General features: G+C 37.2%; 1 protein-coding gene across 1 annotated transcript; it reads left to right on the top strand.

The window, feature by feature from the left end:
- Window positions 1-930: 930 nt before the first annotated feature.
- LOC121422113 (uncharacterized protein KIAA0930 homolog) lies at window positions 931-18,313 on the top strand. Its single transcript, XM_041616944.1, has 9 exons — window positions 931-1,138; window positions 6,221-6,369; window positions 7,713-7,820; window positions 9,844-10,020; window positions 11,979-12,119; window positions 12,743-12,952; window positions 15,477-15,621; window positions 17,025-17,171; window positions 17,811-18,313. Exons 1-9 carry the CDS (start codon window positions 1,021-1,023, stop codon window positions 17,846-17,848), a joined length of 1,233 nt encoding a protein of 410 aa, XP_041472878.1. The 5' UTR covers window positions 931-1,020; the 3' UTR covers window positions 17,849-18,313.
- The last annotated feature ends 3,525 nt before the right edge of the window (window positions 18,314-21,838 follow it).

A 21,838-nucleotide genomic window follows, 5' to 3' on the forward strand; every position in this document is an offset into this window, starting at 1 on the left:
CTATCTATCTAGTAAGAGTAAATGATGAATTACTGCAAGTATATTAGTATACAGGCTTTTAATAACCATAATTTTATCTTTCGGAACTTTTAAAACGAGTTGAATTACATGCATGCATGTTGGATGGAGGGTGGTGGGCGGATATCAAAGTGCCTTTTCACGTATGAAACTTTTTCCGTAAATTGTTATGATTTAGTAGTAAATTTAATCTATAAAACGTGATGGGACAAAATCGGCTCAGAAAAAATCATGATCGGAATAAGACTCATAACCTATCTTTGGTATTGATCGATGCCACAAAATGATGTATTATCCCTGTTATATGGGACTATGAGGAGACTTATAACGTCATCCACTCACTATTTCATTTGTATTTTATTATATGAAATATGAAATAGGGGGGCCCATTCTAATTTTCTCCTCATTGTCAACTTTCTTCCCTGTAGCTAGCATTGTTTAATATTACTTTATGGTTCATTCAAGTTGGTCCTTATTGTCAAATCTGTGAAAAATGAAATATTGTATAATTCAAACACTAAAAAACAAGAGAAATAGTGAGTGATGAACATCATCGACTGAGTCATTTGCATGTCACTGAGTTGTGCATATCACGGTTTTGTGAAAAATAAGCGAAACTTTAAAATGTCATAACTTTCTTATTTTACATCCGACTTTGATGAAATTTTCAGCAATATGCTAGTTTGCTTTTTCTCTATTCATTCAAATCAACATTTTCCTGGGGTGGACTTGACCTTTAAGGGGATTTAGGCCCAATAAAACCCCAAAACATCGATTGTTGTTTAATTTGGAGTTATGCTTTTGTAGACACCGTACGAATAAATGCACATTTTCAGTCGAGTCTGCTAGTTTCAATTTTGTGATGAATGAATGGATGCCGCATCAGCGCAGTGCTAGTCATCAGTGATCGTAGTCACAGGAAGACGTGTTGAAGGGGCGTTAAAGTGTGAAAAGTATACTCAATCAACTATGAATTGACGGTATATTTTGGTCTACAATATAATGGCGAGTGAGCATGCCGGAAGGCCACGAGTTAGGCAGAGTTCTTTCCGTAAGATGATCAATGAAATCTTGGATGAGAGAGGCCGTGACAAGCTGTGCCGATCGCTCCCGAGTCAAGGTAAACAACAGGCGAAATGTCACGGGGTCTGGTCGGGTTGTCAAACGACAGACGGGGGCGGGGCTGCCGGCTGTCAAATCGCGGCCGCAAAAACATATTAAAAAGATTTTACGATATACTGAGAATTGAGATATTGGAAGTTAAAACAGCCTTATCCTGAAAGTCGCCTCTCTTCTCGTGTGTGTCAGTGTGTGTTCTAACCTGGCCTAGACAGCTGGCAGCCGTCTGTTTCGAGGAGTTTTTTAACATTTTTTTTTATTTCTCCTCGTACAAAGACGGCTCGCTATCGTGCAGCCACCATTATTAGGGGACTTGCAATGCAAAATCCCCTGTTGGGGCTCTTCAATTTTTGTATTTAATGAATAAAAATTTTGACAGATAACGCGAACAAAATGCAAATTAATATTCCCTCTTGGCATTAATTTAAAAAAAACTGAGAAAAATCAAGTTGAAAGGAACAAAAACAGTGACTTACCTCGGCTGTCGTGCAAATTCACTTCCCCGTTTTATCCGATCTTAAGTACATAAACATATGGCCATTGAGTCCCCTGTACAGATCGCGCTAAAACTTCGGTCTCTGTTTTTAGTGAGTGAAGCCAACGGAGTTCAGCTGAACAACCAACATAACTATTAACAGAGACCGAAGCTTTTGGTCTAGTGCTAACCCAGCCCAGGAGCTTACGTGTATTTACCCATACTCACATCACAGGACAAGGGTAGATTATGGTCAAAATATCTAGCAAGATAAATTTTGAAAACAGAAATGATTCACAACAAAATCGGCCGATCGAGACTGGGGAGAAGGAGAGAACTTTTCATTTTTTTTGGAGGTTTTCAGTCTGTGCCTCGACGTCAGGATTCTACCACTCGTTAGACCTTCATCCATATAATCATTGTAAGTGCATAATTTCTGTTTTCACAATTCATCTTCTTAGATATTTTGACCATAATCTACCCTTGTCCCGTGAGTATGGGTAAATACACGGTGAGCTCCCTGGGTTATGTATGTGTGCGCTCGTTGTTTACAAAGACAATCGAGTCAATGCAATGGAAGATTGAAACTGAAAGAAGTCACCGCCGCTGACGAACCGCAGTGAATGGAGTGCTGACTTAATCCAGGATAATGCCGTAAAACTTAACATTGCAATCGACGTGATCAAGGAAAGGCTAATAAATATATTTTCGGCACTGATGCAGTTTTGCACAGACCGACTTCAAGCAAATTTCCCACAAATTGTTCGCAAATGTTAAGTCTCACACATGTTGAAAAATTGAGGTCAATAGAGTAGACTCCGACTAACTAAGCCCACCGCTTTCTCAAATACAATACGGCTGTATTTTGGCTCCAATCTTGACATCGTTCAAAGTCTCATTCAGACATATTGTAGGACTGTTATTTTGACATTTTTTTTCCCTTAGTAGTTTAGTTATTTACAGTTCAAGCTTTGGTATTTAGTTCAGCTTTGTTTACATTCCTGATGCTTCTGTTGTCATCCATTTACATTTGACTTTCAACCTACTTCTCCTTTCATTCCTTTCCTATTCAGATGTGTTCATTCATTACATTCCCACATCTGATTTGTTCAACATTCTTATTATGTAATCATCCCAACATCTTATTCATCTCCATCCTCTATCTCTTATTGGTTATTTTTATGAATTAGACTTTTCCACTTTCAGTTGGCTCCTCCATTCTCTAATTTTCATTGGTTGAATTTGTGTAATTTAAATGTATACTAATTTTGTATTGCCATTATGAGTTTAGCTGAGGCAAATTAGCCCAGCAAATAAACAGTGCACTACCAGACTTTATGGAGTTAAGTTCTATTTTATTCCTGTGTCTTTAGAGTTAAGTTCCCTCTTCTCCTCTCCATTTGCTTCTGTTTGATGTGTGATTGAGCTTATGTTATTCCCATCTTCAGTTGAACATTTTATTTCCCCATAAACTGTATCATTTTTCAACCCCACAATATCTTCGCTTGATATAAAAATTATGGCAAAGCCAAGGCAGCGAAGCACGATGTAAGACTGAAATTGAAGCTGAAAGACAGCTGTTCTGATAATTGGAAGAGCATTGGGCATGTTGACCTCGAAATGTGACTGTGAGACTTGCCATGACATTTGCGAACAATTTATGGTGGGGAATTCGCTTGAATAGAAGTCGGCCAGTGGGAAACTGCATTAGCATCATACATATATTAAACAAACATTGATGAAAATGTGAAAAGAAAATTTAGAACAAAAAAATTTTCAGAAAAGTGTTTTTGGTCAACATGCTCTCATTTCTTTATTACTGTAGGCTGTCAGTTGTGTTGAGTACAAATGAGGCTTGGCTAATATCTTCATAAGGATGATAAGGTCAAATATCATATTGCATATTTTATTGCCTGCGAAATTAGGCGATACTTATTTGCGATACCACCTTGTTATTAATAGATCAGTGAGCAAATATTTGCTGATGGGTCATTCCATCTGGATTCACCCAGTGGTTGCACCCGACCGTCTCAGAATTCGTTGTAATTTGGTATACATAAAATTCACCATGGCCCAAGCACAAAACAAAAAAAATTAGTCCAATCGGTCCGTCGGTTCTCGCGCTACGGCCCGCCCTTTTCTCCTTGTTTTGACAAAAATGGGCGTGACCTTCAACTTTCAATGGCCACTGCGTCGTTACGTGTTGACCAATTTTCATGAAACTGGTACCATTTGATAGGAAATTCAGAGAGGAATCCAAAACATGCATCGAATAATGTATTGGAGCAATTTATAAGGTCATGACCTTTGACCTTAACTTTGACCTTGAGTTTGACCCCCGGACAAATAATTTTTTAACTTGATTATCGTGTATGTTAATTATTGGTTAGACAGGAATAACCGTCGTTTCTGGGGATTTATTCAACAATTTCTGACATTTTACTACAATCCCCATTTACCGACGGCAATGTGTCAGTACGAGCCTTCATGTGTAATCTGGTCCGACAATTCGGCGGACGGGTTTTGTCCAGATTTGTTACTTCTTTTAGATTCTAAATGACATATTATCTTGGACGAAGGTCCACTATTTTCGTTAGACTCTAATCTTTCTATTGATATCATATACATTTTATAATATTTTGAAAATATACGTTACCGATGAGTTATTCCCCGGGTTATTCCTTATTTTTTGACTTTCTGCCGGAGAGGAAAATATGGCAGCCGTCAACGAGTTGTGCTTTTATCAAGGCTTTCCGATTAAATTTTCGATATCTTGGCCAATCAATGCGAGCGACAAGTTCCGAACGCACGCACATCAATATGTCCAAGCGCAGCGCAAAGCAGCGGCACAAATCGCGATAGGTAGCGACTGGTAAATACGTCTGTAATGATGATGACGTCATCCAAGATGGCAACTTACCTTGACCAACGAAAGGATCGAAGATGACGATGTTTCGATCATCATTTCAAAAGAATTAGCGGTAACTGAGGTCTAAGGTACGATATTTCTGAATTTTAAACATTTTTTCGTAAATATGGATGTGATTTCTTTTTCATAATGACATTTTATGTACAAAAAAACGATCGGAAAATCGGGTTCCCGCTGTTCGATCTAACGTTACTGCCAAAATACGTTGTCTGTACGTACGGGCCTCCAAGCTTTTCAGTCTATGTATTGGTGAGTGAGCCAACGCAGTTCAGCGGAACAACCAAAATACAGAGACTGAAGCTTTTGGTCTAATTATTGGTATGATATTGACAAAATATGTTAAAATCAATGATGATATTTTATTTCTTCACCTTTAAAAACTCTTCCAAAGATACCATGAAATTTCACTCTAGTCCCACACACTGATATTCATGTTAGTAAAGTGTTTACCAGTTACATGATTTCTTCCAATCTTAAGTTACAGTATGCAAGCACATGAAAAGAAATTAAGCTTAATCAGTTCACAAATAAAAGATTAAACCTTTATGCTCATGAATAGGTATCTGTTTAGGCATTTTGATGTTCATCAATATATATTCATTTTGATGTTTGGCAATATATATCATATATATTCATGGTAGTAAAGTCTTCACTTTTATCATCAAAATATATACATGTATATATATGTATATGATATATATTGCTGAATCATAAAATGCCTAAACAGATACCTATTCATGAGCATAAAGTTTTAATCTTTTGTTTGTAAACTGATTAAGCTTAATTTCTTTTCATGTGTTTGCATGCTGTAACTTAAGATTGGAAGAAATCATGTAACTGGTGAACACTTTACTAACATGAATATCAGTGTGTGGGACTAGAGTGAAATTTCATGGTATCTTTGGAAGAGTTTTTAAAGGTGAAGAAATAAAATATCATCATTGATTTTAATATATTTTGTCAATATCATACCAATAATTAACATACACGAAAATCAAGTAAAAAAATTATTTGTCCGGGGTCAAAATCAAGGTCAAAGTTAAGGTCAAAGGTCATGACCTTATAAATTGCTCCAATACATTATTCGATGCATGTTTTGGATTCCTCTCTGAATTTCCTATCAAATGGTACCAGTTTCATGAAAATTGGTCAACACGTAACGACGCAGTGGCCATTGAAAGTTGAAGGTCACGCCCATTTTTGTCAAAACAAGGAGAAAAGGACGGGCCGTAGCACGAGAACCGACGGACCGATTGGACTAATTTTTTTTGTTTTGTGCTTGGGCCATGGTGAATTTTATGTATACCAAATTACAACGAATTCCGAGATGGTCAGGTGCAAAATTGCACATTCATTGGGTGAATTGGCATGGAATGACCCTGATGGAAAATGTATGGAATATGTCTCACTGAATAATTAGCCCATCGATTGCACAAAATTTTACTTTCCGTGACAAAAGCCAGAATGGTGGCATAACCATGTTCACTTGAGCCTGAGGCTGAAATAAGCATACACATATATAATGAATGTCAAGGACAAAGTGGCCAAAATTACCAAGGTGTTTAAATTACTTTTTTGGTTAAATTATTGTTTGGATGTTCTTTGGCTATGCAAAGTATCAATATTTAACACCCTTTGCCCATTTATCATCTTTTATTGTTATTGTTTGTTTGACCCAGATGGTTTTGGTCGGATTCCAATGGAGGTGAACTGTTTCTGGGCGAGGCTCTTCTCTCAGCATTTCGTGGCAGAGGTTCCAGAAGAATTAAGAGATGACTTGCTTTTCTTTATCCATCGGAAACAACCCACTTCAAGGCAAGACAGACAGGTTAGTTGTGACTTTGTGCCTGTAGATGCAAAAGCCCTCAGTAAAATTGGAGTCAACAATGCCCATAGTTTTAACCGAAAAAAAAAGCATTCCATTTCAAACCAGAAATTAGTAAAATGCACGATAAATGATAACATTAAAAAAATAAAGGCATATCGGATAAGAAAAAAAAAGCAAATGTAATAATTGCATCCTACAATCATACATTGATAGATTTAAATGAAATTATTTTTTTTTACAGTCAATTTTAAAGGTAAATGCCAGTTTTGGTAACGATATCAAAATGAGTTCATACAGAATCCAATGAAATGACCACCAAAGTGTTTGTATAAATAAAGAATATGTGCCAAAGGATTCTGGAAGAAATTGTGTAATTGCTGAGAAATAAGGGAATAAGCACAGGATTCGGGTCAAGCTTCAGGCACGACATTCAATGCAATAATAATACACTGTCCCACGTGCGCTTATCTGTGTTGGTGATCTTCAGTGTGAATATTTTTCAGCGTAGATTTCAAGATTTCACAAAGTTCAGTTTATGTGACTGTACCAGATCTAGATCCTTGATGATATACTGACAATTAAGCCTGGTTTTACAGACTTTCTCATGAAATCAGTGTTTACTGCAACTACTGGCATTTCTCTTTAATGGAGGATTGATTTTATTTTGAGGTTTTCACTGTCCTTTGAAGAAAATCAAATGAAATTATTTTTTTACAGTCAATTTTAATGGAGGATTGATTTTATTTTGGGGTTTTCACTGTCCTTTGAAGAAAGTCAAATAGTCAATTATGGAAGTTGCTCTCTTTTTTACTTAGCAGCCAGTTGAATGATTACTTTTAGAAACTTTCTCACCCTCTCTTGAGTCTCTTTACGGTGCTTGGTCATTTAATTTCCTAGCCAGGCAAACACTTAACTCTTTTTTCCAAATAGTTTTGTTTCATTCCAGGTTGGTTTTTAATAAAGCTGTTTGTCATGTACTGATGACCACTTCTTGTGCAAAGTGATTTATCTCTATATAGCTAATTAAGCACATAAGAACATAATGTATATTCAAGTTATTCTTCGTAAAGTCGTGTATAACTCTTTGAATGTTAGCTTAATGAAACACAACCCTGATCAGTCAGTATTAAGAAATTGGAAAATAATCCCTTTCATTTTATTTTCCCAATTCATATCCAAAATGCTTCCTCCGTAGAAATTTTCAAATCTTCACTTAAAGCTCACCCTTTCTCATAATTTTTTTTTTTTACCGATTGACTCTATATTGTTATAATCTGCCAACCTGTGCGCTTTGAAACACTAGTATAAAGCGCCCTACAAATGTTATTATTATTATTTTCCAGCAAGCTAGATTGGAGGTGTTCCGTCAGGATTCTAAGAACCTTCCCAGTTTAGGAGAACCAAACATTGACTGGGAGGAGACTGTTTATCTTAATCTTATTCTTCAACAGGTAGGTTTATGTTTAGTCTTTCAAATATATATATATATATATATATATATATATATATATATATATATATATATATATATATATAAAATATGCTGAAGATAATGCTTTCATTGCCAATATAGTTTTTATTATTTACTCGAATTTTTGACGGTCCTCCGTCTTCTTCAGGAGTATATACAATGTTTGGTATCGATCAGAGAGCGCATCCTCAGATGTTGTTATGATGACTGGCTGAGGATGCGCACCCTTCACAGAAACAAACATATTAACGCTTGTTTGTAATTATCTAATTGTGCACAATAACATTTCTTGTTACGTAACAAGAAGAAATTTAAGAGATGAGATGATCGAATGAAGATCAAATTTGTTAGGAGAAAATGGTTCTCCCGAAAAGTATTAAGTACGAATAGGTATTATTGGGCAATAAGAGAAATTCCTATACGATACCAAACATCGTGGCGCTTGTCAAAGTATTTTTTTCAGAACTAACGAAACTAACAAAAGAATGAATATCCGCTTAGGAATCCCAGATCTCGGTACCACACATTGTATATACTCCTGAAGAAGACGGAGGACCGTCGAAAATTCGAGTAAAGAATAAAAACTTTATTGGCAATGAAAGCATTATATTCAGCATATTTTGTTACCTTACAGAAGCCAATGGGATTCCAACGTGAAACTTTAAGATTTATATATATGAGCAATTCCACAGGTTGGTCCAAATCATGTAACGTGAGTAACCGACACATTCCAAAGATTTGCCAGGTGCATAATAGAATTCCCAAGTTTTGTTTTTATACAAAGGATAGTCAGACTGTGTACTTTGTTGTGATAAGGAGATGTTTAGTTCCTATCAATAATAATGGAGTTACAGCTCCAAGTATGAGTCAAGGTGTCTCCAAATGTAACGTGAGTAACCGTGGAATAGCCCATATATATATTAGTTTGATTTGATTGATTTGATTTGTTTTCTTCTGCATTCATAGCATTCATATATAATACATTTTTCATTACTTAACAATCAAAATATATATTGGTTATTACTTTTTGGTATGAATTATAAAGAGAAAAAATGTACTACATAAAAAATCATTCTAAACTAATATGATCTACTACCAACAAAGAAAATTTAACATCTACAGTTTGCAGGAGAATGATTGTCATTATAAGCAGGTTGCTTGAAAAAATGGCAACCCCGCAATACAGCTCATTAAATTAATCTATATACATTTATTAAGCAGGGTGGTAATGTTCATAATTTTAATGATGAAGATGGTAAGAATGAGGATGATGGTGATAACAGTGAAAATGAAGGCCATGATGGAGATGATGATGGTCATGGGAGAGTATTGGTGATTAAATCGAAGTAAGAGTGATTTAATGATTAAATGAAATACTGACACAGAAAACTTACTTTCAAATATTCTGATGATAATATGGATTTAATGTTTGCCTCAAACGAGTAAAGAGATGAGCATCTTTTTATAGACTCCGGTAGAGAGTTCCGTAAATCGGGACCATGGTGTCTAATGGATCTCTGTGCAATTTTGGGTTGATTAAATAAAAATTTGAAGGTTTAGTTGTAGGGTATAAATGAATAGATGTGTTCATCATATAAAAAATTGTTGAATGAAGGTGGAAGCATGATAGTACAAGGATTCCTTTGAAGATGTTTTTTTCCTATCTTAAAAGAATATACCACTTTTTGTATGCTTCTGCCTGCAACGATAATCACACATATTTTATTAATAGTACTTACTAGGCCTGAGTCGTTACATTTATTTTGGAGAAATTTCAACTGCTGTTGTGAATGGTCGATTTGGTTAACCAGGAGGAGAAAAAAAAGAATATTCACATTCCACACCTTTACATCAGTGATATACTCATTTACTGTCCATTTCTTTGAAGGAATTTTGATTGAGTTGGAAAGTAACAAGAAAATGATAAGTATTCCCTTCGTTTTTGTCTCTGAACCATACTTCTTTCAAATAAACACAATATTATTTTGTCTTGTTATGAGCAGTACAATTACATCTTGACGTGTGCGGTATGCATCAAGTCAGAAGGAACCTTGACGATACTAAGGAAGCATACAGAGCAGGTCTTTGCCAGCCCCTCTAGGAGGCGAATGGACAGCAAGGGAGAAGAATCAGAAGTCTCCTATCCTAATATATTCTTCATCATCGATAACTTTGATGAGGTATGTACATACACCCTGGTATAACCTAGGCTGTAGCTTTTATCTTTGCCCGAGTTTGATGCCGTTTTGCGAAACATCAGCAAGACGTATGATGCGGAGGACTATTCACTGGGGCTGCTAATCAGCCACCGCCTATACTGGAGTGTATATAGGCAGTGGCTGCCAAGACCAGTCACTGTGTATGGTTTGTGCATGAGATGCACTTGTGGATCCAGGGGGGGGGGGCACAGCTTGCCCGTGCCCCCTTTTGAGAGGCACAATCAAAATTTGTAATGTAAAAATGCCGTTAAAACAGAAGTGTCCCCTCTTTTTAAGTGAAGACCTTTTAATTTTCATTTATTTTTTTTTTATTATTATTTTTGGGTTATTTATTTTTTTTTTTTGCTTGTCAATTTTTTTGTGTGGACGAAGTACCCCTGTTTGATGCATTGTTAATGTTTCACATAACAGCATCAGACTGGTAAAGGCATAAGCTGCAGGCACGGCCTAGAAAATAGGCTAACCATAGAATAATGTAGTAAGAATAAATTATTTGGCAGCATTTAGATTAAGACACCATCAAGATTGAACGTTAGAAGTTCAATATTTGATCTTAACCATCTCATGACCACTTTCTAACTAGTGTGAATGACGGCAAACTTGCGGCAATCAACCATGTCGCTTTATCGAGTTAAATGAAATGATCAGTGTCCACCGGGCTTGTAGTTTATTAGTCAGGAGCATGCATGTACTGGACTTGTAGACTAAATTGTCCCATGCATCTATAAGTTGTACGCCCGAGGGGGCCACTTCCATTCACGAGTGGATACCATGCGCGACCATGGGGTCTCGAAAAGCACCCTAAACACGTAATTTCCATATTCTGAAAATGCACCCCTTAACAAGTATTGGCGTGTGAAACCCTACCCTTAACAAGTATAGGAAACAAATCGATACTCTTGGCAAATATTCCTGAAATGAACCCCTAAACAAGTACAGGAATGTTTTATTGTTACGGGTCCTTCGGTCGTCGGCTTTACCTTATTTGGTTTAGTACGACCCCACCTTCTACACCTCGCGCAAATCGGACTCTAAACACGAAGTGTTGGGGCAAAAAGGACATCCTTTATAAAACATTTTAATTTTGTTTAATCATCCCCGCAAATTCGACCCTAAACACGTAATTTTCCTAGCGAAATAGATACCCTTTTTTCATAATTTTCGTGTTTTTGACACCCTTATCACGTTACGTACGTAACGTGCCCAATCGTGAAAAAGACATCCTTTTTACGTGTTTTTTTGGTTGCGCATGGTATCCACTCGTCAATGTAAGTGGCCCCCCCTGGGTTGTACGTCCTTGAGCAGTTTCAGGTAAAAATTAGTGACCTCATTCAATGGGTATGCAATCGTGTTTAGTCTCGTTGTGGTCTAGTGGTTATGACTCTTGTTCGATCTGAGGGACGTGGGTTCGATCCCCAGCCATGGCATGTTTTCCTTCAGCAAGAAATTTACCCAAATTATGCTGCACTCGACCCTAGTGAGGTGGATGGGCTCTCGGTAGGAAGAAATTCCTTGAATGCTTCAGTGCCTATATGGCAGCACAGCTAAAGCCAGGATAATAATAGCAGTGCTTTGTATCATCAGCAAAAAGCACTTTTTAAATCCAGCTATTATTATTATATCTCTGCTATGTACTCCTAATTAATCTACAGTAATCTACAGTAATTAGTAATTAAGGCACATACACATAAATAAGCACACGTCTGATACTCTTGGTATATGATTCCAAAGCAAGTTTATTCCGCATTGCGCCTCTGCAGCTACAATTGTGAGTCATGGTATGACATCATGTATGACATCATTATCAATATATAACAATCTCTTTACAAGATAATTTATTCAGGAATATGGGGGATTCTTTCCCAACTTGATTGATGTAAAATATGAATTATTATTCCATCTTTTCTGTCTCCTGCAAGATCTTTGGTGATTTCACCGTCCAAGAAGGCCAGATGTTCTGCGTGGAGCTGGTAGCGAGCGAGAAACAAGGTCCGTTCCGTAGCGTAGTCTTCCTTGGATCAGTACGTCATGAAGCTTTAAAGAAAGTCTATGATAATAGAGTAAGTATCAGGTGATCAGTGTGCATGTATCAGGTGACCAAAATTATGTATCACATGATCAGACTGTCTTCCTGTGATGAGGGCATCATGAAGCTCTTGGCTCCAGGTGATCAGGTGATCATTATCTGTGTATCAGGTGACTAAAGATCTTGTATTGACACATATGTTATGAAGCTCTTGATAACATCTCATAATACCCTAGTGTCTAAAGTATTAGTGTACATAGATATGAAGAACTACTGTAGGTTCCAAACAGCACTGCATATGGTTTACCTGATAATGAAAATTTGAAGTATATTCCATTTACCACTTATCCACAGATGCATGTGGAAATACAAGGTTTGAAAATATTTTGATTTTATATTTCTTCATGCTTTGTATAATACAATTTTGATACTGTTATGTTTTATATTGTTTTATGTTATCTTATATTAAGAGCTCTGTACAATTCAGCTCTTGCTGCGAACAGCAAAATAAAGACCATTATTATTATTATTATTGTAAATAAAATGTTTTCTTTTTAATATGTTTGAAAGATGAATGTTGAATATTTGAAACCAGACTCTTTATATTTGTCTTGTGTTTGTTTACATTGTTTTTCCATTCATCTCTTTTCTTCTTAGGCTAGTGTATCTTCAAAGGTTGCGAGCAAAGTGTCGCTTGGGTTTTTCCAAGGAGGTCGAGGGCGAGTTGAGTTCATACGGATGAGAGGTCCTGAGGGGAAGGGGTTTGCGGAAGTTGCCGTCAGTCGGGCTAGCTGGTCTTCATCGGTGGAAAGTAGCACAGAAGACGTGCATTCGGCGTCCGAGAGTTTTGATTCGACAAATGATGGGGTAGGCAGATTTATGACCTTCAAGTTTCATTTTCTGGGAAAGTGTTTCATGAACAGCTTTGTTACAGATTTTCACCGATTAAAGATAAATTCCAGTTGTGGTAGCGATTTCAAAATGAGTTCGTACAGAATCCAATGAAATGACCACCAAAGTGTCTGTTTGTATAAATAAAAAATATGTGCCAAAGGATTCTGGAAGAAATTGTGTAATTGCTGAGAAATTAGCAAATAAGCACAGGATTCGGGTCAAGCGTCGGGCCGACATTCAAAGCAATAATAATACACTGTCCCACGTGCGCTTATCTGTGTTGGGTATCTTCAATGTGAACATTTTTTAGCGTAGATTTCAAGATTTCACAAAGTTCAGTTTATGTATCTGAACCAGATGTAGATTGTCGATTACATAGTGACAATTAAGCTTGGTTTCACACACTTTCTCGTGTTATCAGTATTTACTGCAACTACTTTTATTCATCTTTGATATACTCTCAGCCAGTCAACTGTATCGATTTGCAGCACCTTGTAACTTCTTTCGGTGTAAATCACTGACAATTGTGTTTGTGAAATGCTCCCTGGTCCGTGTGGTCATTTTCTTGGCCTTGTAACACAGAGATTAATGATCGATGGCAGGTGGGTGTTTCACAAAGCTGTTTGTAAAGTTACACACAACTTTACACACGACTGGAACATGATCTTACATCTAGGTGTTAAGTGAGCTACATAGGGATAGTGTGGCACAAGAAAGGTCAACAGTCGTGCGTAAAGTCTTGCGTAACTTTACAAACAGCTTTATGAAACACCCACCTGGGGACCGTTTCATAAAGCGGTTCGTAAGTTAAGAGCAACTTTAAGAATGACTGGTGATCCTTTCTTACATGCTTATCCAAATTGCCAATGAATATACCATTTACCACAAGAAAGGATCACCAGTTGTTCATAAAGTCGCTCTTAACTTACGAACAGCTTTATGAAACACCCACCAGCATTGATTGATTGCACTATGTAATCATAAAAATCAACCGCAAAGCTCATTTTGACAGACTCAGGCTCATTTTACACTTAATGTATTTGCTGTTGCTATTAATCATAACCCCTTTTGCAAATCCTTATCACTGTCAATAGCAGATTTACGATTTTATAACGGGGGGGGGGGTATTGTATTAGTATTTTTTTTTTACAGAGGATAGGGTTTCCTTTTCAAGAAATTTACTCAAATTTGGTGGCCCCAAGAATGAGAAAAAAAACTTCAATAAGATGAATATCATTAAAATACAGCGAGTCATTTGCTTCTCTTCTTTGCATATCACACTAGGAAATCATCCATGAGATCCGTACGGGTCATAGGAATGAATGTGGATATAGGATAATGGTTCATAAGAAAGGAAGTGCACTGCACCCGGTTGAAGTAATGGATACCCGGTAGGAAGGAATTCCTTGAATGTTCGAGCATCTGATCAGGATAACCATGTTAAAGCCGGGGTAATAATAATATTAGGCATTTATATAGCGCCATCTATCTAGAAATATTCTATTCCGAGGCACATTATTATTACCCCGGCTGTAGCTCGAGCTGCCTTTCAGCGCTCGTGCATTCAAGGAATTAATCCGTCCGGTTACCCATTCACCTCACCTGGGTCGAGTGCAGCACAATGTGGGTAACTTACTTGCCGAAGATACCTAGTGGGAGTTTTATAAAGCTGTTCGTAAGATAAGAGCAACTTTAAGAACGACTGGTGATCCTTTCTTTTGGTAAATGGTGTACACCATTGGCGATGGTTTAGCGCGTAAGAAAGGTTCACCAGTCGTTCTTAAAGTCACTCTTAACTTACGAACAGCTTTATGAAACGGCCCCCCGGTCTATTGCCTTTCAGCACTCGTGCATTCAAGGAATTAATCCTGCCAGGTACCCATTCACCTCACCTGGGTCGAGTACAGCACAATGTGGATAACTTACTTGCTGAAGGAAATTACGCCATGGCTGGGATTTGAACCCATGACCCTCTGTTTCAAAGTCAGAAGACTTATCCACTGGGCCACAACGCTCCACTGTATGGAGTAACTGTATGAAACATTTGTATTGAGCACGATATAAATGTTGCACATTATTATTATTAGATGTTACAGTACTGGTTTTATAGAGTACTAGCAGGATTAGTCAGTTCTAAAACAGGCCCAAAATGAAAAAAAAGGGTATATGTGGAGCGTTGTGGCCCAGTGGATTAGTCTCCGGACTCTAAAACAGAGGGTCGTGGGTTCGAATCCCAACCATGGTGTAATTTCCTTCAGCAAGAAATTGATCCTCAATGTGCCGCACTCAACCCTGGTGAGGTAAATGGGTACCTGGCAGGAATTTATTCCTTGAAACGCAGCGCGCGTAACAGCTGCACTGCTAAAGCCAGGGTAATTATGCTGCATATATTGTAGAGCGCTTAGAGATTTCTGACAAAGTAAGTATTAAGCGCTATATAAGCAAGTATAATTATTATTATAACTCGCAATTATTTATGGTACGTATGTGTATACAGCCCTCTACTTCATCATCAAGCCTACCTCGGGATGTTATAATAGGTTCACCGATCCATAAAGGTTTACGCAAATCGCAGTCGGACAGCGAGACCTTGTCAACGTTGACCAACGGGAAGGATGAGGAAGCAGCCTGCCAATCAGAAGGTACATTACCTTGTTCCGTAATGCTCATCTCAGGTCACATGTTATGATGATAGTGGTTGTTTTTTGTTCCACGACATTTGCTCCAGTGACAATCGCTCCGCTCTAAATTCCAAATGACCAACTTCAACCCGGGTTTAACACTACACCCTACCCTAAACTTAACATATGACCCTATTGTAACCCTCACCCTACATCTTAGATGAAATTAAGCCTGGCGCAATTGTGGCAGGAGTAAATGGCCTGTTGCATAAAACTTTTTTACCAAACTAAGGTTAGTCTGATTTCTGCCTTTGACTTTAACACAGGGCAAAAACTCGGGTAAAATATACCTGAGTTTTCTCAGGTAAAATTTTTTATGCAACGGGCCTAACCTAATCGCTATTAAAGAAAGCAGGAATGATTGTAAGCAAGAATCCAGAGGACAGAAGGATTACGGTCCTTTCCGAAGGACCGGGGTCCCGTAACACAAAGGTTAGCGATTGACCGCATGCTTGATTTTCATTTTGATTGTATATTGTAGTCAATGGAATCAATGATAGACAATGTTCTACGATCATTGCTAACCTTTGTGTTACGGGCCTCTGGAAGTTGTTATAAGACTCTGGGATACTGTTGTTTGGTTGGCTGAGTTGAAATCTCCCATAGTTCAAGAAGTTTATATCCGCTTGGGCTACAAGTAGTTGAGTCTTCTTCTCAGTCTAATTCCAAATAGGGTAAACCCATTTGGACTACTATCGATTTGGTCTATTTTTTGTTTGATCTACACTTAACTCGGTCTGATACCGACAAGGTCTTATTCTCATCGCCCCCATATTCTGATGTCAGGTTTAACTTAAACTCAGGTTTAAAGTTGTGGTTTAAGTATGGATAGCCAATTGTTACATAAATTACCAACAGTAGAGATACCATATATCAGCTCATTTGGCTCTCAAATCATTTAAAATTGCTCTAGGAAGTACAAATAGATGATCATCTTCACCATCAATGAATCAGGAAAGAGCACAGTAAATATAAGAAACATACAACTTAATAAAAATTTTGACACTTTTGGCTTCCCATAGTTTTAGCACAGAGTTTGACCATGGTCTATGTTAAACCTGACTTCAGAATACGGGCCATTAAGTCTTAATATCCAGGGTGCCATAAGAACTTGGTCTGAAACACAACTATAATAAGTTACTAAAATTCTGACTACATGTATGTACTTTGACATATTGATTTGCACCCCTGACCTTGTGGTTGAAAGTCCTGTGACTTATCCTCTGAGCCACAACACTTCTGCTATGAGTACAAGGTCATTTAAAGAGTACTTCTTTGTATTAGACTATTTTACCACGGTTTTCTTGCTAATAGCATGAACACAAAGCGCACAATTGTAGTCTATTCCAAATTTTCTAATTAAGATGAGGGACCACCAAGCAGTTGGAGTAGACGTTGGATGAGACGGACGTCGGATGCTCTGTTACGACTTACCATGCGGAGCACTCAGGTACCCGCCCTCAACGTCCATCTAACGTACGTTACTCTACCATGGCATAGGATAATAGCAGGTAAGTCCAAGTGATGTCCACCTAACGTATCTTAATCTTCCATGGCATACATGTAGGATAATAGCTGGTAAGTCCAATTAATGATAGATAGGAAAAAAAATATACCATATACCAAAAAATCAATACCATTCCAAGTGGAGAAAATATATGTGATGCCATTCCTGAATAATGTTCAGTCATTTAGCTTTTAACTAATAATCATTTCACACTCTAATTTAAGAATGCAGTGAAAATTACAAAATCACTGTTTTAATAGGCAAATAGCATTTTGGGGGGTAAGTTAATAATCCTTTTTCATTTATTTTGACTAATGTTATATCATTTTGCATTTTTCAAAATACGAAGTGAATACAAAAATTGGTCAATTTTCTGCATAAGCTGGTTTTTACATTTGAATGCCTAACCCTTCTTGTCCTCAATGTGTAAATGATCATCTTATATTTGGTATCAAAATATAGATGATCAATTGAGCCGTATGATGAGGTAAATGAAATATCTTGATTCATTTGCCTATGTAGAAAAAAAAATGGGAATCCAGGTTTCCTTTGTTTTCTTTACAGAATAAAAAATATTTTTATTAAAAAATGCTTTCTGAATATCCATAAAAATTACAATTCTGCTCTGCTTTATCTTACACAGATGTTCTGGAAGTAAAGAAGAAGCCAGTCCTAAGCTAGCACATGGTTGCCATGGAAACCCGCCGCCGTCGTCATCCGATCCAACTCAGGTTTTTAGATAGTGTAGGGAACCCCTGTACGAACAAGTCAGTAGCTAAGAAAATCATTTGAATATTTAGTACTTTACAGAAACGACAATAACTTTTGTAGCGCAATATCAATTCTTAATTTTCATTCAGTATAAGTAAAGGAAAATTTGTGCTGCATGTTTTATTCACACAAAAAATGTCAAAAAAGCTCAAAATATTGCTGTGGTGGGGAGAATAAGTGCTGAATAGGCTATGGCGTTATAGGTGAAGTCTACCCACAACAAATAGTTGATTTAAAAAAAAGTGAAAAATCCAAACAAGTATAGTGCTGAAAATTTGGTCAAAAATGGATCTAAGATTAGAAATTATTATGATTTTTTCTAGTTTCACACAATTTCACAAACAGTTATATGCACATCCTGGTCTGTATGCAAATGAGGAAGCGGAAGATGTCACCCACTCACTATTTATTTTACTATATTGAAACATGGAATATTTTCATTTCTTCGTTATAATGTGAAACAAAATTGGATTTATCCCTAAACATGTTAAAGTGCCAATGTTGTAATCTATTATGATTTAAATGAAGACGTTTATTATTATCGAATCTGAAAAAATGGAAATATTCTGCAATTCCTTTGATGAAATACAAAATGAAGTTTTCATGGGGAGTGTATGACATCCGACTCTCTCATTTACAGTATGTACCATCCATGTTGTAATTACAAATGTTTTGTGTAAACATAGCTGGATAATAACCAACCAATTTATGTGCATGGATTTAAATGGCATACAATGACATAATATCCAGAACGGTCATCTAAGTGGTGAATGTGGACAGGGGAGACGTCAAAATTGTTAAAAAATTGGCCCGACCAGCTGGAAAGCATACCCAATGGCCCGAATTCACAAAGGTGGTTTTGAAAACCCACGGTTGAATCCATGGTTTATGTAGATTTCCTGTATAAATTACGCTTGATTTAGCGCGTATCGGGCGCGTGTATAAAAAATGTCCAATGCTGATGCTCGCTTTTGTCATAGTGCGCCAAATATACGCCTGTTGCCGTGGTTATCTACGCTATTTTATTCATGAGTCCACTGTTTTTATTCATGAGTCCACTCTTCAAACAGTGGACTCATGAATGAAGTAGCGTATCTAACCACGGTAACGGGCGTCAATTTGGCGCACTGTGACAAAAGCGCGCATCAGCATTGGACATTTTTTACACACGCGCCTGCTACGTGCCAAATTAAGCGTAATTTATACAGGAAATCTGCATAAACCATGGATTCAACCATGGGTTTTCTTCGGAATGAAATTGTATTCGATATTTAATCACGTTTTCAAAGGCATAGAAGACCAGTAAGGTACATGAGTGGGCAATGCCAGATGTTTTTATGTGGTGGAAAGTGTCTACGAGATGCCCCAAAGTTTGGATCAGTGCCATTTTCAGTTGCATCCAGTGCATGCATTCATGTGTAGCTGGGAATGCAGAATTTCCGTGAGTGCTAAAATATAATAAATGTGCATAAGGAGTCAGCGCTGGTTTGACAAAAGCAAGGGACTTCAGTCCCCCATCTTTTTCACTATAAGTCTTCAACTTGTAAAAATCACCATATAATTGTGATTTTTTGCATGCTTCTCCCCATGTTCATAACTGGCAGCAGTTTCATAAAGCTGTTCGTAAGTTAAGAGTGACTTTTAGAACTGCTGCTGATCCTTTCTTGTGGTAAATGATATGTTCATTGGTGACTACTTACCGTGTGAGAAATGTTCACCAGTCATTCTTAAAGTCGCTCTTAACTTACGAACAGCTTTATGAAACACCCAACTGTTCTGTGGACCATGAAAGACCCAAATTAAAATTGCTTGTGTCTTGCCACTGGTTGTTAATATTCGTAAACTGCTTGACAGCAAGGCCGTAATCAGGGGCAGCAAAATTTATCGTTATCTAATGTTAAAATAAATTTTAACTGAAATATGCACAATCCATATCACTCACATGTATTAAATTACAATTTAGAAGTAAAGTTTTTTTTAAAGAAAATCAAAACAAAGCCATGTGCTTTGTTTTCCAGCTTGGATATGTTTTTTAACATTCCATTTGTTCTTTATACATGTACATCTGTTTGAAGGCATTCTGGTGTAGACTGTCTTTTTCAGGCATGTCACAGAGCTGAGGAGAAGGGGGTACTCGAATTATGAAATGATACATGTACCCATGTTATACCTGTGATCAAGCAACCAGGGCGACCAACGGCTTAAGGTCCTCTCTGAGGGACCTGGTAATGAGGATAAATGCCTTACCAAAGGGCACTAGCGCACCACTTGGGAATGGAACCCGGGTCATCGGAATCTGAAACCCCCGCTCTACCGACTGAGCTATCGCGCCTCTGTCTCACCGAAAACCAAAATCAGGAACTCTGGAACTAAACTTTGGTCTTAAAATGGCGGTCTCTGGAACTGCTCTTGCATCAATGATTGCTATATGCAATACTCTGGAACGGCATATATTCTATGTTTCGGTGTGTTACATGAATGTGAGTGAAATTGGTCATGACGTTTCTGCACAATGAACCAATCAGCGGCCTCCGAATCGCTCTGCAGAGCTTTCACTGTCATCGCGAACGCAGTCGATGGCTTTTTGCCACTGCTGCGCCGAGTACGAGCGGGCACTGTCCCTAGAAAGCACAAATTTAAGGGTCTCCGGAATGGGGATAAAATAGGAATTTCTGTGGCTTTTTAAATTGGTGATGCTCTATCTGGAACAGAAATTTAGGCTGAAAATGGGGGTCTTGACCTTGGCACATACATATTGAACATCTATACTAAGTGACCTCCAGGGGTCACAGTTGGTTGGCTTTAATAACAAAGTTGTAGGCTAGTATTGAAGAATAGGCTACTTTGATCATGTAATGATTATTTGTTTTGGGTTGTTGCAAGGAAACAACTTTGATCGATTGCAAATTTCAGATGCAGATTTACAAGTGATGGATCAATTGAAACAAAAGAAAATCAATTTATACTTGTACTTGTTGATACAGGAAGCAGCCCATCATATCAATTGTAAATTTGCCATGAAATGCATGACTTTCAATTGATTTTGGGACCTGAAATTGACTTGCGATCAATTGCATGTTTCTTGCAACATCCCTTAAGTCTATTAAAGCAGAAATATCTTTGTATTTCACCCGGTCACACTGAACAAGTTTTTTTTCCGTAGATTTTGTAGATCCGTGTAAGGTATGTCTGCACTCTCGTAATGTTGCCAATTTGACGATGCTGCTGCTGATCAATTGAACTGCCAAGCATAAAACAGCATCAAATTTTAGTTCAAGTGAATGTGTGTGGATGTGCAAAATTGTGGCCAATAATGTGCTAATAGGTTGTAAATGTATCTTGTAAAGTTTATTGTCGGATGTAATGATTGTAAAAGAAAAATCCTGTTTGCTTTTATATGACAAAGTGCGTGAAAAATTCTGATAACAGTACTTATTTATTCATGACAAATAACTGTACTAAAGCATTACGGAGGTCTTGAATTAATGATCACAAACAAAACCTGAAAAATAGAAAGAATTCACAGAATTTATGGAAGGGGGGGGGGGGCAAAATAGAATTTACATCTGTTTCCAAAACATACAAAGATCATTAAGAAACAGATGAATGTTATAAAAACAAATTTCATCAACGGAAGATTTAGATGAATCCTATTCAAACTGGCAGTGTCTGATGTATTTTTATCAAAGGACATCTGCATCTACATGTGAACTACAGTGAAAATATCATCAGGTAGTTATTTTAAGTAGTGCATACCTAAAGTTTTTTTAAATTTTGTTTGTCATTAGTTTCACCGAAGAAAATGTTTTTTGAATTTTATAAGACCATGTAGCACATTATTTTCTCTTTTTTTTAAGAAAAGAGAATGCTAGGAATTCAACCAAAGGAAACATTTATGTT

The sequence above is a fragment of the Lytechinus variegatus genome, chromosome 9, assembly GCF_018143015.1.
Source record: "Lytechinus variegatus isolate NC3 chromosome 9, Lvar_3.0, whole genome shotgun sequence".
In the NCBI taxonomy this organism is placed as follows: Eukaryota; Metazoa; Echinodermata; class Echinoidea; order Temnopleuroida; family Toxopneustidae; genus Lytechinus; species Lytechinus variegatus.

Bases quoted from the DNA above. Each gene is read 5' to 3' on its own strand.
- LOC121422113 (XM_041616944.1), top strand. From the start codon at position 1,021: ATGGCGAGTGAGCATGCCGGAAGGCCACGAGTTAGGCAGAGTTCTTTC. The intron at 7,821-9,843 runs GTAGGTTTATGT...TGTTATGAGCAG, and splicing joins TTAATCTTATTCTTCAACAG to TACAATTACATCTTGACGTG. The intron at 15,622-17,024 runs GTACATTACCTT...TTTCTAATTAAG, and splicing joins AGCAGCCTGCCAATCAGAAG to ATGAGGGACCACCAAGCAGT.